Below are 14,513 nucleotides of genomic sequence, written 5' to 3' on the forward strand. Positions count from 1 at the left end.
TCAATGCAATCCCCATCAAAATTCCAACTCAATTCTTCACAGGGTTAGAAAGGGCAATTTGCAAATTCATCTGGAATAATAAAAAACCTAGGATAACACAAACTCTTCTCAACAACAAAAGAACTTCTGGGAAAATCACCGTCCCTGATCTCAAGCTGTACTACAGAGCGATTGTGATAAAAACTGCATGGTACTGGTACAGTGCCAGACAGGTAGATAAATGGAATAGAATTGAAGACCCAGAAATGAACCCATATACCTATAGTCACTTGATCTTTGACATAGTAGCTAAAACAGTGGAAAGAAGACAGCATTTTCAACAAATGATCCTGGCTCAACTGGCAGTTAGCAAGTAGAAGAATGTAATTGGTCCATTCTTATCTCCTTGTAATATGCTTTGAAACTATCTAATAGTGCATTTTGATTATATTCACCAACAGTCCACACTGCTAGTGTCCCAGGTTCATCCCCAACCTTCTTAACTTTGTTTCCACTTGTTGCTGTTACTTAAACTCACAGATTCCTGCTTGTACTACCCACATACACTCTCAGCCTGAGCCCATCCACTGAGCATGGTGAACCAACCATCCAGCCACTCCTTTTGAAAAATTTCTCTTCCTCCATGAGGAAGCCATCAACTTGTTAAGAGCTCCTCCTCAGGTAAAGGTACGGGATGCTGAGTCCGCCCTGTGTCCATGCTAGAACGTTGACTGGCTTGATCCTGTTCAGACAACCATAGTTGCTCTAGTTTGAGTGCAAAGATGGTCTCACATAAAGAAGGCATTCTTTCACTTCTTTCTCCCTGACCTCTGGCTCTCACAACCTTTCCACTTCCTCTTTTACAGTGTTCCCTGAGCCTTTGTGCAGGAGTGAGGGTCTGGATGTAATACTGGGTGGTGGAGCACTTCTCTGACTGACAATCAACATGCAGTGACTGGCTCTCTGTGTTAAGTACAGTGAAGTGTCTGCTTGTTTTTGTTCTTTTAAATGTTAAAGATTCTTATCTCCTTTTTACTGGTCTACAATCCTTTGTCACTAATAGATATCAGTGAAAGCTCCTTGATGTACCATGAGGTTACTCACCTTGTCACATGCATCCTATTGGATGAGAAAACTCACAGCCCGAACTACAGAAATCATGCAACCTATGACTCTCAGGATGCACATGAAGTGGGTCTGTTAGGTATTAGACAAGTTATGTACCCTTCTAATCTGAATTTAGCAACACAATCGGACCCCAGGGTTTCTGGTAAGGAACTGTCTAGAGGAAAGTTTCCCTTTGCACTTTCCTCCTTCTAAGCATGGCTGATGAGCTCAACATACAGCAGTGACCACCCATTGCATGAAGGTAAGGACATCTCTGTGTTTGGGGGTAAGGAGTGAAGTCAGTTACTTACACTGACTGTACAGTAAGATGTGACATTAAGAATCTGACTGTTAGTGTCTTCACTGCTGACCTTTTGACAGGCATCTAAAGGGCTCCTGAGCTTGAGATGGTCAGATAGATTCATAGAGCCTCCAGACAACTGTAGAGGGAGTACCATATAGCTTTTCCTCTGGGGAATGAAATGTGTTTCCAACAAGGTGCCTGCTGCAAGAGCCTGGGACTCAGAATCAATCCCAGGCCTCCACCTACAACCCTCAATGGTCATTCCTCTTACAAACATGCTCTCACACACATAAGCTATCAGAACAGTAGTCCATCTACTATGGGACTTGAAGACAATTGGGGAATAATACATGATCTCAAACTATTGTCAGTAAACTTGATCCAAACGTGATTCATAGCTGTTTTTTAAAAGTATAGACTGGAAAAGTGGCTCACTGGTTAAAAGTACTTGCTGATCTTATAGAGAGTACCTAAGTTCAGTTCCCAGCACCCACATGAAACTCTAACTACGAAGGTTCTAGCGCCCTCTTCTGGCCTCTACTGGACCACATGCACATAGTGCACATACATAAATGCCAGCAAACCACTCATGCAATTACATTTTTAAAACATAATTTTTTTTAAAACATAAAAACTACAAGGAATGAAAAAATATTAGCAACAAAGGGGATATTACTGTATACCACTAAGCAGAAAATAAAATAACACTGCCAGTTTTAAGTATAGTCACCTTTCCATATAGATTGACAAAACATCCTTGGACTCGATTTATCACAGATAGAACACATGTGTATTGATAATATACAGACTTTCTGTCTCCATAAAATTTAAGACTATCACTGCCTATATAATGTTTACTATGCTGTAGTATTTCAGGAATTATAAGAGATGACTTCGAGTATACAAAAGGATGCATACCGGTGATCAACAAAATCCCTCACTTTTAAATAAGGGTTTTGAACCTCCATGGATATTTGGGTATCCGTAGAAAATCCTAGAACCAATCCTTTTAAGAATAGTAGGGAACTTATATATGCAAGGGGAAGAAGAGAGACTCTGAAGAAAGAAGTGCTTGATCTACATGGCATTTGGAAATAGATGAACAAAGAGGCTTTAAAGCACACATGCATGCACACACGAGAGAGAGACCCCTTAAGAGAGATTATTAAAGACCTGCCTTATTCATCAAGAGATTTTGAAACTTGTATTTCTGTTGTTTTGGACAAATACTTACCTCAAAGCACCCTAGAATTCTACAGATTGATTTTTAGCCCTTTCAAAGTCCTAGAGATTGACTGGAAAGGTCTTACCTTCAACACAAGAAGGCTGTGCCCGAGTTGTGCCAGCCACCTGTCCTGGGAAGCAGGAACATTTGACCGTCTGAGAGCGCTCCTCTATGCGGTTCTTATTGCAGCAGCGGTGCACGGCAACCACCTCGCAAGTACCTTGCTTGATCAGGTGGTGACCTGGGAGGTAATGAGAGAGCACACAAACCAGGTGCCATTAGAGCAGAGCAGAATGACCAAGAACTTAGTGACACTGTGACTACTGTATTGTTCTCATCTGCCATGCTGTTCCCACCCAATATGATATGCTTATGTATCTTGATAATATTCCCATTTGATGATATTTCAAAATAATATAAAATTAATCAGAAAAGTGAGGGATCCCCTAGAATCTCAGCTCCAAAATTCCTGTTGTTATTTTACATTCATGACATGGCCCCAGAGATGTTGCTGAAATTAAGATTGCTGATTGGTTGATTTAGAGGAACATACCCTAGCTTATATAGATAGAAATCAAATCTCATGAGCCCTTAAAAGCTGAAAGATTGAAAACATTCATGGGGTTAAGGACTATTACTGTCTTACAGATGGAAGCAGCAACATGTGACTGAACTAGAGGTATCCATCTTATCAAACATGAATTCCACCAAGAACCTGAAAGAGTCTGAAGCCAATTTGTCCCTCCAGGCTACCTAAAGGACTGCAGACCTGTTGATATCTTGACAGTATGTTCTCAGTCACGAGACCCTTGCGAGATAATCAGCCAAGTCCAGACTTGTCATCTTCTAGGATGAGACATTGAGTTGATGGCAATGTGTTAGAGCAGCAATAGGAAACTAACTTCACTCAGATTTACCAGTTTACATTTGACTACATTTGACACATCGTTCATGACCTGTCTCACTGATACTCATTTATGCCTCAAGACATCAGTGCATATTTTCTAAAAGTAGTCATCCTTGACTTGGTCAGATAACCTCCTGATTAATGCTGTCATGCAATATCTACACATGCAGATAGTCCCAGCAATGCCCTATGTCTCTCCTGCCCAGATTCTCCTAAGGAAGCATGGCTCACATTCGCTAGTTACATGCTAGTTAGCTCCCTTTTATCAGAACCTGTTCCTCAATCTTTTTTGACCTTAACATTGTTAAAAGAACACATGGCAGTCACTTTATATATAAAGTTCTCTCCCCTTGTTTTGTTGTTGGTGTTGTTGGTGGGTGGTTTTGGTGTTGTTTTGGTTTTGGGGTATGTGTGTGTGTGTGTGTGTGTGTGTGTGTGTGAGAGAGAGAGAGAGAGAGAGAGAGAGAGAGAGATTCTTCCCCTTAATAAGATTCAAGTCATTCATTTTTAGCCAAGAACCTTGGCAGCAACTTCGTATTCTCCTACCAGGAATCACATGATGCCCTGGTATTCCATTCTTGCAATGTTAGCTTTAATCACCTGGTATCTTTCCAGCTTCTTTGTTGTAAAATTCTATTTTCTGTAATAACTTAATATACATTTTGAGAAGAGAAATATTGAAACCACATAGACATCTTATTATCAACCCCCAATCCTCTCATTTTAGAACTCATTGATGATTTAACCTGAGTCAATCATTAATTTGATGGTTATGAGACTGACTATCAGTATTCAAATTGCTCTGAATCTGCACAGAAGGACACCCTTCACACTTGACTGGTGTATTGTTTTGACATGGATTTCTATTTTCTTAAATAATTTCCTAAGCTTATGGCTCATAAGTACATTCCAGGCATGCCATTCTCCCCAGCTCTCCTCATTTCTCATGACCTTTAAGAACTAGTCAGACTTCGAAACGATGACATTCATATGTAGGCTTAGTCATTACTCCACTGGAGTGATCCGGACTATGTTAGTGCACATATGTACTTAGAGATGGCATGAGTCTATGCAGAAATCAAGTTTTAATCAAGTGTCATAAGTCCATGCTACCCCCTCCTATACTTCTCTCTCTATTACTAACAATAATGACAAACCTGACTCCCATAGTCCATACACACCAGAATAGAATGGATACCAGGCCTGTTTTCATCACCAGGTCATGTCAAAGGTAAAGAAGCTTCCATTCCTGGTGATCGCATCCCTTAGGGATAACTATGGTGAAAGCAAATAAATTCTATGGCCAAGATCTATATAGATGAGCCTGCAAAGCAAAGCTGTTCTAGTCACCTCTACCCCTACCCCAGCTGGTCTGTGTGACTATGGTACACGATACAAAACTGAAGATTGCCGCTCATTTTTTTCTGATGAAATAGATATAACTGAACTTGGAGATATTAGAGCCTGATCGCTAAATGTAACCACACTCAAGATCCTGGATAAGGGCATCAGTATTCCAACCATGAAAACAACAGTACGCCTTACTAGATTATTAAATGATCCTAGAGAGTCCATAATGAAGGCAACTCTATGCTTCATTTAGAAACTGAAAGAAATATGCTTTAATAACTTCCTAAAAAAGTTAACAAGTAATTTCGACCTTTAGTAATAACATGGTCTGCTTGGTGCTCTGTTGCTGTTTGGATAACTACACACAAACACAAATACATTATCTTCTAGTCAAACTTAGAATTGTTCCAGGCCTCCCAGAATGATCATTTACCCTGACTTGGGCTTATATTTACTTATACAAGCCAATCTATTGTGCTTCCTTGCTTTTAAGACTTACTATATTATCTTCTAACCTAAAAGAAAATAGCACAGCAAATAACATCCTACAATAATAATTGACACTATTTAAAATCCTTAGGAGTACCCATATCAGGCTATGTCTGAGAATTTGATGCCATCTCAGACTTGATTAAATATGGCAGGCACTGTTGTAAATGTTTTACAAATATCCTGTGTGATCTAATAAAAATGCTGTGAGATAGGAATTATTCTTCGTCCAGTTATATTTCTTAACAAACTATATAAAAGTTGTTTCACCCAAAGGTCACATAAAGACATGACTTGCATTTGAATCTCACCTCTTTACAGTTTGTATAGGATGGAAGAAAATGATGCCCCTGCCTCAACCATTCATACAGCATATGTCAGCATCCTACCGAAATTTATTTTCCTACTTGATGAGAGTGTTTGTGTGACTACAGATACACATGGGTTCTGGAAATGTGTGTTGTGGTGACACTGGACCTTAATATCTGGTTAAATTTGTTTCATTCCTCTCCAGTCTCCCAGGACAGAAGGTAACACTCCTGACCAAATATCAGCAAAAGAACCCAGCATGGACTATACCCAGAAGATACTAATTGCAGCTGCTTAACCACTTCATTTAAAGCAAGGTCTCCAGAGAAGTAGGACAGAAAGGATGTACACAGGGAAAAGAGGCCTGCTCTCCACAAATGACCACCCTGACACTCAGCCAGAAGCAATGCTTCAGTTCAGTAAGGTTTTTTTTGTTTTGTTTTGTTTTGATTTGTTTTGTTTTATTTTGTTTTAAGATTGGCCTTTTTATTCTCTTTTGAGCCTTCAGTGAGTTGGCTGAGGCCTGTACACACTGCAAAAGATGAACAAGTTAGACTATAAACTCAAATAAACATGCTCACTAACTCCCCAGGAATAACACTGGACCAAGTGTTTCAGCATCCCTTGGGGAAGTCAAGTTACCACAGAGAACTCACCACCATGAATGTCATAAGACTCTGTATGATATACAGTGTTATTTGATGGAGGGAAACATGATCGTTGACACAAACTTGTGGCTTTCAAAGTAAACTTACCTCTAAAATGCACAGGACCCATGCCTGATATATAACCCCAATAGCAAGGCTGTATCAAGCAAGCTCACTTCTAACACAGAGAAGTTTCCCCCTTAAATAAGAGAGACATATTCTCATGGATGAGGTCCATGTGAAAACTTCAGTCAATGATAAGAATGTAGTGACAAGTGACCCGCTATACATGCAACTTCTCAGGAGATTTAACAGTTTGAGCATGAGTTGGGGGAGAGAAGACAGAGTAATCCAAAAGTAGGGATATTTCCTAGAGGGGCACCAGATAAAAATAAAATAAAACCCAACCCCCTTTACTCTGCCTGTGGACTTCTGTCAGTTGCTAGGCAGTTTTCCTTTGTGCTTTGCCTGTATGGGTAGATATTGGTGTATTTATTTCCTTTCATTTTACCCAAACCTATGTACAGTATACAATGATCAACCAGACTACAGAACTGGTGGCCCTCGATGCTCTCTAAGACATGTTATTGAAGTGGGGAAACTTGAAACTGTTAAGTAATTCTTTTCCACACCTCTGAAGTCACATTCAAAGCCTGCATATTTTCTTTTCAAAAGAGAAGACTTAAGATATTGGCAGAACTGTAAAATGCAAGAAACCTCTTCCCTCGCTCACCAGAATAGTTAATGTGCACAGCACTATTAAAGGGGTTATGATAATCCTTGCAATAAAAATTGATTGCTTCAGGATTGCTTTGGAGGTTGGATTAACTCCATCTGAAGAGTAAATAGCTTAAACACATATCAGGGCTTTTTTATTGTTATTAAATATGCCTTTAAGAAAATTTTCAAACAACATGGAAAATACACATTTGTCCCAGGCAAGCAAGGCTGTTCTGCTGTGAAATGGATAAACTATAAAGCCACATACACAACAGAACTTCTGCTTAACTGTTGAAAGCCAGAACAGAGGGAGGACTTGGACTGGGATGGCTTCCTCATGCTACTGTTTCCATAACACCCTTTCCTGTGGCATCCTCTCCCATCTTCCTCCTGGCCACTGCTCAAAAATACACCCTCAAAGAGAAGTCACATGCTCCAGCCATCCTCTCAGAAGACAAAGCTCAAACCTGGTCTCCTCTCTGGCATTTATCTTCATGGAAGCAGAACCAAGGAGAGAGGTGACAAATACAAGATTTTAGCACATGGAATCAGAGGAAAGAGGCAGAGGATCATCAGTGCCTGTGTCAAAAACATGGCTAGGATCCCCAAGTAGTTTTTTTATGCTTAGTCTAACCACATCCCAAAGTAATACGTTTATGCAAAAAAGCACACATTCCAGTGCAGAAGCAAAGATTCCAATCGTCATTAGCTGGATTTGATCAATGTTTAAACGAGACAAACATCTACTGAGTCCCTCGAGGTTCTCTACCAGCTCTTAAAGGCAGAGAATTAAAGAAGCAAGTGACCTTGTGCTCCCTGTGTGGTAATACCAAATGGAAATGCCTTACAAAGCCCTGGGTACAAATGGGCGTATCATCATCTCTGGTAACAAAGGAAGGAGATGGGAACTTACAGAGCTGGAAAAGCTGAGATACATGATCTCAGCTCCCAGGCCTCTTAGAACTCATATGTATATAGTAAATTACATATACATATACATATATATATAGATTCATATGTATATAGAACTCATATATATATATACATATATATAGTAAATTATATATATGTATATATATATATATGGTTTAAATTATTTAATGAACAACAAGAGACTTTAGTCACTATCATTTCTCTTTTTAACTATATTTATTTAATAAATAACTTTTAGAATGTCCTGTGTGGTAGGCACATGAAAATATAGCATCAAAGCTACTAAAAAAAAAAAAAAAAAAAAAAAAAAAAAGGTTAACTTCCTGTGGACCTTTTTATATTTTAATGATGAAAGAAGGCATAAAAACAGAAGAAATGCAATTTAAAATAGGAAGGGCAAAATACAAGTTAACATCTGAGTATTAGGTGAGAAATTAAGGTTGTTAAGAAAAACCTTCCACTGTGACAGAAGCTGTGTGAGAGGGTAAAGTTGGTAAATGATGACAGAGTGGGCTGGTCCCCTCACTTGTCCCTTTCCTCCCAGAGGGATAGGTGCCACTTGAAATTTTCAGCTTAATATGATCTAAGATGATGATGATGATGATGATGATGATGATGATATGTGTGTGTGTGTGTGTGTGTGTGTGTGTGTGTGTGTGTGTGTAAACCAAGGAGTAGCACTATTAGGAGGTGTGTCCTTGTTGGAGTAGGTGTGACCTTGGAGATAAGTGTCTTACTGTGGGAGTGGTCTTTGACACCCTCCTCCTAGATGCTTAGAAGACAGTCAGCTCCTGGCTTCCTTTGGATCAAGATATAGAACTCTCAGTTCCTCTAGAACTATGTCTGCCTACATGCTGCCATGCTTCCTGCCAAGATGATAAAGGACTGAACCTCTGAACCTGTAATCCAGCCCCAATCATCCCTTTATAAGAGTTGCCTTGGTCATGGTGTCTCTTCATAGCAATGGAAATGCTAAGACAGTGCATGCATGTGTGTGTGTGTGAGAGAGAGAGAGAGAGAGAGAGAGAGACAGAGAGACAGAGAGAGAGAGACACACAGAAAGAGACAGAGGGAGAGAGACAAAGACAGAGAGACAGAGACAGAGACAGAGAGAAGAGAGAGACACACAGAGAGACAAAGACAGAGAGAGAGACAGAGAGAGATCAAAAAACCTTTGGATATGTGCATGTGGAGCTCAGGAGAGATGTCTGACTTTAAGATGGACACCTGCTCATATGGAGTACTGAAACTAGATAAAAATCCCTAGGGGAAAATAACAGCTAGAGAACAAAGAAAAGAATCATCTCAATGTTAAGAGACTCAAAGCAGAGGAGGAATTACCGCCTACAAAGAGAACCAAGAGTGGGTGCCTAATGTACAGGAAGGAAGCCAGTGAGCAGGGATGTAAAGATGAGAACATAATCATGTTCAGAGTTTCTGGGAATCTACATAAGACAGAGACCAGAATCTGAAGGTCACTGATACACTGACGGCTTTAAGAGAAGTGGAGGGTGAGTGGAGATAAGTCTTGCATGGAATGGGTTTGACAGTAAACAGGAAGTGTAAAACTGCATACAGTAATGATCATTTGAGAAGTTCAAATTATGAAAGGAAGGAGTCTATAATGCAGCTAATAGTGTATAGACATGCTACCAATTAGGAATGGCAATTGTATGTCTGCAGGCAGAGAGGAAGCTCACAGAGGTGTTTGAGTAGACAGAATGAATAGACCACCTAAACAGAGATAAACCTGTGATAAGAAGATATGCAGCTCATGGATATTCTGACTGTCCCCAGTTTTTGAGATCTTGTCCCTGTGGAGAATGATCTATATGGGATGCATAGCTCTCACTATATTTTATACTTACCATGAAAATAGCTGACTCCCAATCAACAGTATAGGCTATATCTGTAAGTACCTCAGTGATTATCCAAGATGTTCCATGATGCAAAGTTCACACTGATAAAAAATTTCATAAAGACAATGAAAGTTATTTTGAAAAATGATTTGAATGCTGTGAAGAGGTATTGACTATGTGGAAGGCGTCAATCAGGAATTGGAAAGAACATCAACTGAGTAGTCAGTAGAGACTTGTTTCAGTGGAAAGGGGCTACCCTTGGGAAAATGAGGGATGTTGAATGTGTTGCAAGCATCTGTGATTATAGGACAAAAGTTAATGTAAGATGAAGAGTATATTGGAATATATGACATGTCTCTCCCTGAGAAGCCATGTAGCAAAATTTAGTTTATGAATTTGATTCCAGTTCTATTCCTCTTCCCCTGAGGACCTCACTCCTATGTCCAGAAAGCACACTCTACTTCCCCACTCTTCAAATTCTCAAAGAAAAACTTGTCAATTGCCCAGAAAACTCAACAAAAATTACTACTCCTATTCACTAATAATAGATTTAACAGGTAAAATTTTCAACATTGTTTATAAATAAAAATAATAATTATTAACCATTTCAGTTTGTTTATGTACGATAACTAAGCATTACCCAACACTTATCATTTCTAATAAATCTTTTTTTTTTCTTTTTCTGTAACTCAAAATACTATGTAACTTAAGGGGTTTCCTCTCACCATTTTTCTTAATCAGAGGTCTATTGTTTCTACTATTCATTGCCAAGAATACTAACAGCTAGAAGGCTTGATTGTTTCAGAAGACAATAAAGCTAATGGTGTAGCTGATCTTATTATTATTAAGAAATGTTGGGCTTTAGGATGCATGGCATGTGTTATATAAACACAGAAATTGACTTACTACTGAGCTACAACATACTTTATCTTCCTGCATTTGATGAGTACTCTAACAAACTGTCAGACAGTGAACTGTGTCACCTTAAAATCTATCTGGTAAAACCCCAAAGTAGCCATGTGTAGAGGACTTTGTAAAAGAGATAGAGTTAGGGTAAATGAGACCATAAGAGCCAGGTCTCCAATCAGTATTGTGTCCTTGTAAGCTGAACCACTGGAGAACTAAATGTTTGCTTACATAAAGACCATGTGAATATGAGCTCCCACTGAAAAAAGATGTCTGTCACAATCTAAAAACAGAGCCCTCACTAGAAACCAAACTGCTGCAAGCCCAAGATCAAAAGTTGTCAATATGTGACAAACTTGATAAGTCTGGCTCAGCAGAACTGCCATGAAATACGTTCCTATTCTTTATGCCAACCAGCCTATGATACTTTGTTATGGTAGTCCCAGCTACCTGACACTTAGTAATTATCATTTTATAGGCTGAAAAAAAAAGACAGAATGCTTCCTGTTAAGAGGTATTACTGCAGAAACGCAATTGAATAAATCAAACCTCTTGGGATCACTAACATTTCTGAGAAATCTTTCACAACTTTCTCCTATGTGTGGCAAATTGGCTTTTTGGATGCTATTCAGGACACGGAAAAATACCAATTACAAGGCAAGATCTGGGTCCTAAACTGTGGGTAGTTCAGCCCCTGGCTGCCACTGACTTTGTATCATTATAGATTACCACAATACCAAATTATGTTAGAGAATGACCTTGTTCTCAGGGAACACATGTGGCCTGTCACTTGTTTTCAACCTCAGGAAAAAAAACATATATGGATAAGCAGGTAAACAGTGAACTAATACTTCTAATATGGCAGCATGCCAATGGGTTGTAAGTCTAGAACATGATAGGAGGTAAAGATGTCTGTTTTGATTTCTTTAATCTGAAGGCCTTCCAAATATAACTGTGCATGGCAGAGGGAAATCAACCACATAGAATTAACTAGAAATCAACATGAGGGGAAAGTCCCAGGAACTCCCAGGCCTTCATGCTAGCTGCTAGTTTCTGTGAGATTTTCAACAAGTGATTTCACTTCTCTTCACCTTGTTTTCCCTGTCTGCAAAATAATAAACTCAGGGAGCAGATGTGAGGATTCATAGTGATGCGGGTGATCGGCTGACCGTGTTACCTGACATGTAGTAAGGATAGAATTTAACAAGAGAATGATCATACAGACACCCATAACCCGTCTGAAGTTACCATGGACTTAAGCAGATCTTGGACTGGATAAAATAACTGGGTTTACCTTGTCCATTTTGAAAATCAAAATGGTTCAATGGAGGTATGAAGTGCTTTGTGTCTCATCCACCACAAAGATGAATAGCAACAGATTTGTAGCTCATCTTGAGGTGGATGGCCATGGAAAATGCTGGCAATCAGCAGAAGAAAAACGTAGATCCTTGTAAGACTCATAATGTCCGGGTGAGAGCCCAGGAAAAGACATGAAGTTCCCCCACAATTGTCACCACACTTCTACAGCTGGCAACCAAAGAAAGTTGAACAGGAAAGAATTCCAGCACACTCCTGACTTTGGGGTACTTTCCCAGTCATCACAGTTGATGGAACAGGCTAGAGTTTTGCTTTGAGAGAGAATCTCACATGGTCTTCCCACGAACTCCCACTCTAGTATTACTAGGTGTCACATAAGATACAAACTCCTGCCCAAATGCATACCTCCCTCTGGGATCTCACAGATACCCACTGATGTATAGCTAGTTCCTTCTAGTTAAAAACATTCCCTCCTGGATGGAAGAGAGTAACACTCAGGATGTAAATAAATCAAGAGTCACAAACTTTATCCCCCAAAGTTGGAAAAGCAATAAGCAACTGCTGGAAAGGGAACACCTTGAATGGCCACACCGTTTGACAGTTTTACAGGGGGCTCCAGGACTGAGTTGTCTCCCTCCCTCGATTAAGATTTTTCCATGATGCATCTGCCTTTAAATCAACTGCTACGTAAGTAACCTCTCACCTAACTACAGTACAGAACTCCAAATAAAATCACTGGTTCACTGAGCTGGAGTTGAGTAGAACTGTTCCATTGGCCCCATTGAGCCCACAATGGGATGAATAGCCATTTGTGGGTGCCATCCCAGGAAAAGTCCCACAATACAACGGGCACCCAAACAGGGCTCAAAAGAACCAAAGAGGAGTAAAGGAGGTGTGGTTGGCTGCTGATGAGACAACTGTGGCTGATCCTTCTTAGGACAGAGTGTCTGCAGGGCAAACTTTCCCAGGGTGGTACGGAGTCATGTGATTTTTGTTATGCTGGATTGTATTCCCTCAGATGGGTGACAGGATACAACGAAACCTGAGCTGTCTGACAGTGGACTACACCTGAATGGAATCCAAGGCTGAGCATCTTCCTCGGTAGGAGATGCTATGCATCTGTGATGAATGGGGCTCGCTGTTGGAATATGAGGATATCCCAACAACCACTGGTGTACTAGAGAATATAGTGCAACCTCTGAGAGAACCACATGTGAGAGGGAATCATAAGCCTACTCTCGTGCCAACTTTGTGGCCTTTGCTATGAAATACAACTAAGGCTCTGTTGTCTTCATAATGGAAACATGCCTGCATAGAGGGGAAACCACAATAGGAAAATGGCATATAGACACCATCTACTACATCTGCCTCTGAGTTACCAGAAAAAGTGGGAAAGTGGGGGGTGAAATGGAGCTATTGAATGGCAATTTTTCATAGCTGGCAGAGTGCAAAGGGAAATTAGATCTGAGCTGAGAAACCCTTCATAGAATCCAAAAGGGTTCTTCTTTGGAACTCATGGGGGAAAAAAAAATCAGAGAACGAGGAGGAAGACAATATAGTGGAAGTGATGAAAAATGCCTCTCAGATCCAAGCTTTAGTAGAAATGAAAGGAAATAAACATGATTCATCATGCAGACAGGGATATTCATAAGGACCCAGTACAAGGAGCTAGGGCAACCAGCAGCTCAATGCGGAATTGGGGAGAGACTTAAGCAACTGCAGGAATTGAGGAAGATTTTTAGGCAAGCAATGAAGGAGCTCCTCACAGGCTGGCCCATGAGGCTGTGGGGTGTGGTGATGGATAGGAAAAGGCTAAGTGCTAAGGAGGCAAGGTAACTCGGTGATTTAACTACTCGTCCTTCCATGAACAAAGGGGAGTGTGAGCCATTAGGGAAATCTGGCTATTGCCAGCTGAGGTCCCCATGAATATCAGGGAGTGAAGACAGCAGAGGAAGGACAAGTATAGAGAATCGGACTTTGGGGAAATGATGTTTGATGACGACTGGGTCACACCCAATAAGACTGTGTTCACAGACAGGTTAAGAGTTGACTTGACAGATACTTGGAGATTTGAATGAAGCTTTAGAGGTTTTGCTGAGCTTCCTGGTAGGATATGATCTTGATGAGATCAAAGAGGCTCTGGAAAATCTGAATGAATTAGACTGACACATAAGTCACATTTGAAAAACAAAACAAAACAAACAAACAAACAAAAAAAAAAACAGACAAAAGTGTAGGTCCAGTGCAGTGGTCTGAATGACCGTGGTCCCCATGGGCTCATATATTTGAATGCTTACTCACCAAGGTGTGGCATTATTTGAAACAAGTGGGAGTATGGCCTTGTTGAAGGAGGTGTGTCTCTGACTTTGTTTGAGGTTTCCAAAACCCATGCCAGGCCCAGTGACTGAATGACTGACTCACACACACACACACACACACACACACACACACACACACACAC

General features: G+C 40.2%; 1 protein-coding gene across 1 annotated transcript in view; it reads right to left on the reverse strand.

The window, feature by feature from the left end:
• The window catches only part of Tafa4 (TAFA chemokine like family member 4), a 217,247-nt gene that overhangs the window by 34,845 nt on the left and 167,889 nt on the right, over positions 1–14,513 (reverse strand). Inside the window, exon 4 of the mRNA XM_021191437.1 lies at positions 2,701–2,856. Within this exon, the coding sequence (XP_021047096.1) occupies positions 2,701–2,856 (156 nt within the window). The remainder of the gene's footprint in view (positions 1–2,700; positions 2,857–14,513) is intronic.

The sequence above is a fragment of the Mus pahari genome, chromosome 2 (assembly GCF_900095145.1).
Source record: "Mus pahari chromosome 2, PAHARI_EIJ_v1.1, whole genome shotgun sequence".
NCBI lineage: Eukaryota > Metazoa > Chordata > Mammalia > Rodentia > Muridae > Mus > Mus pahari.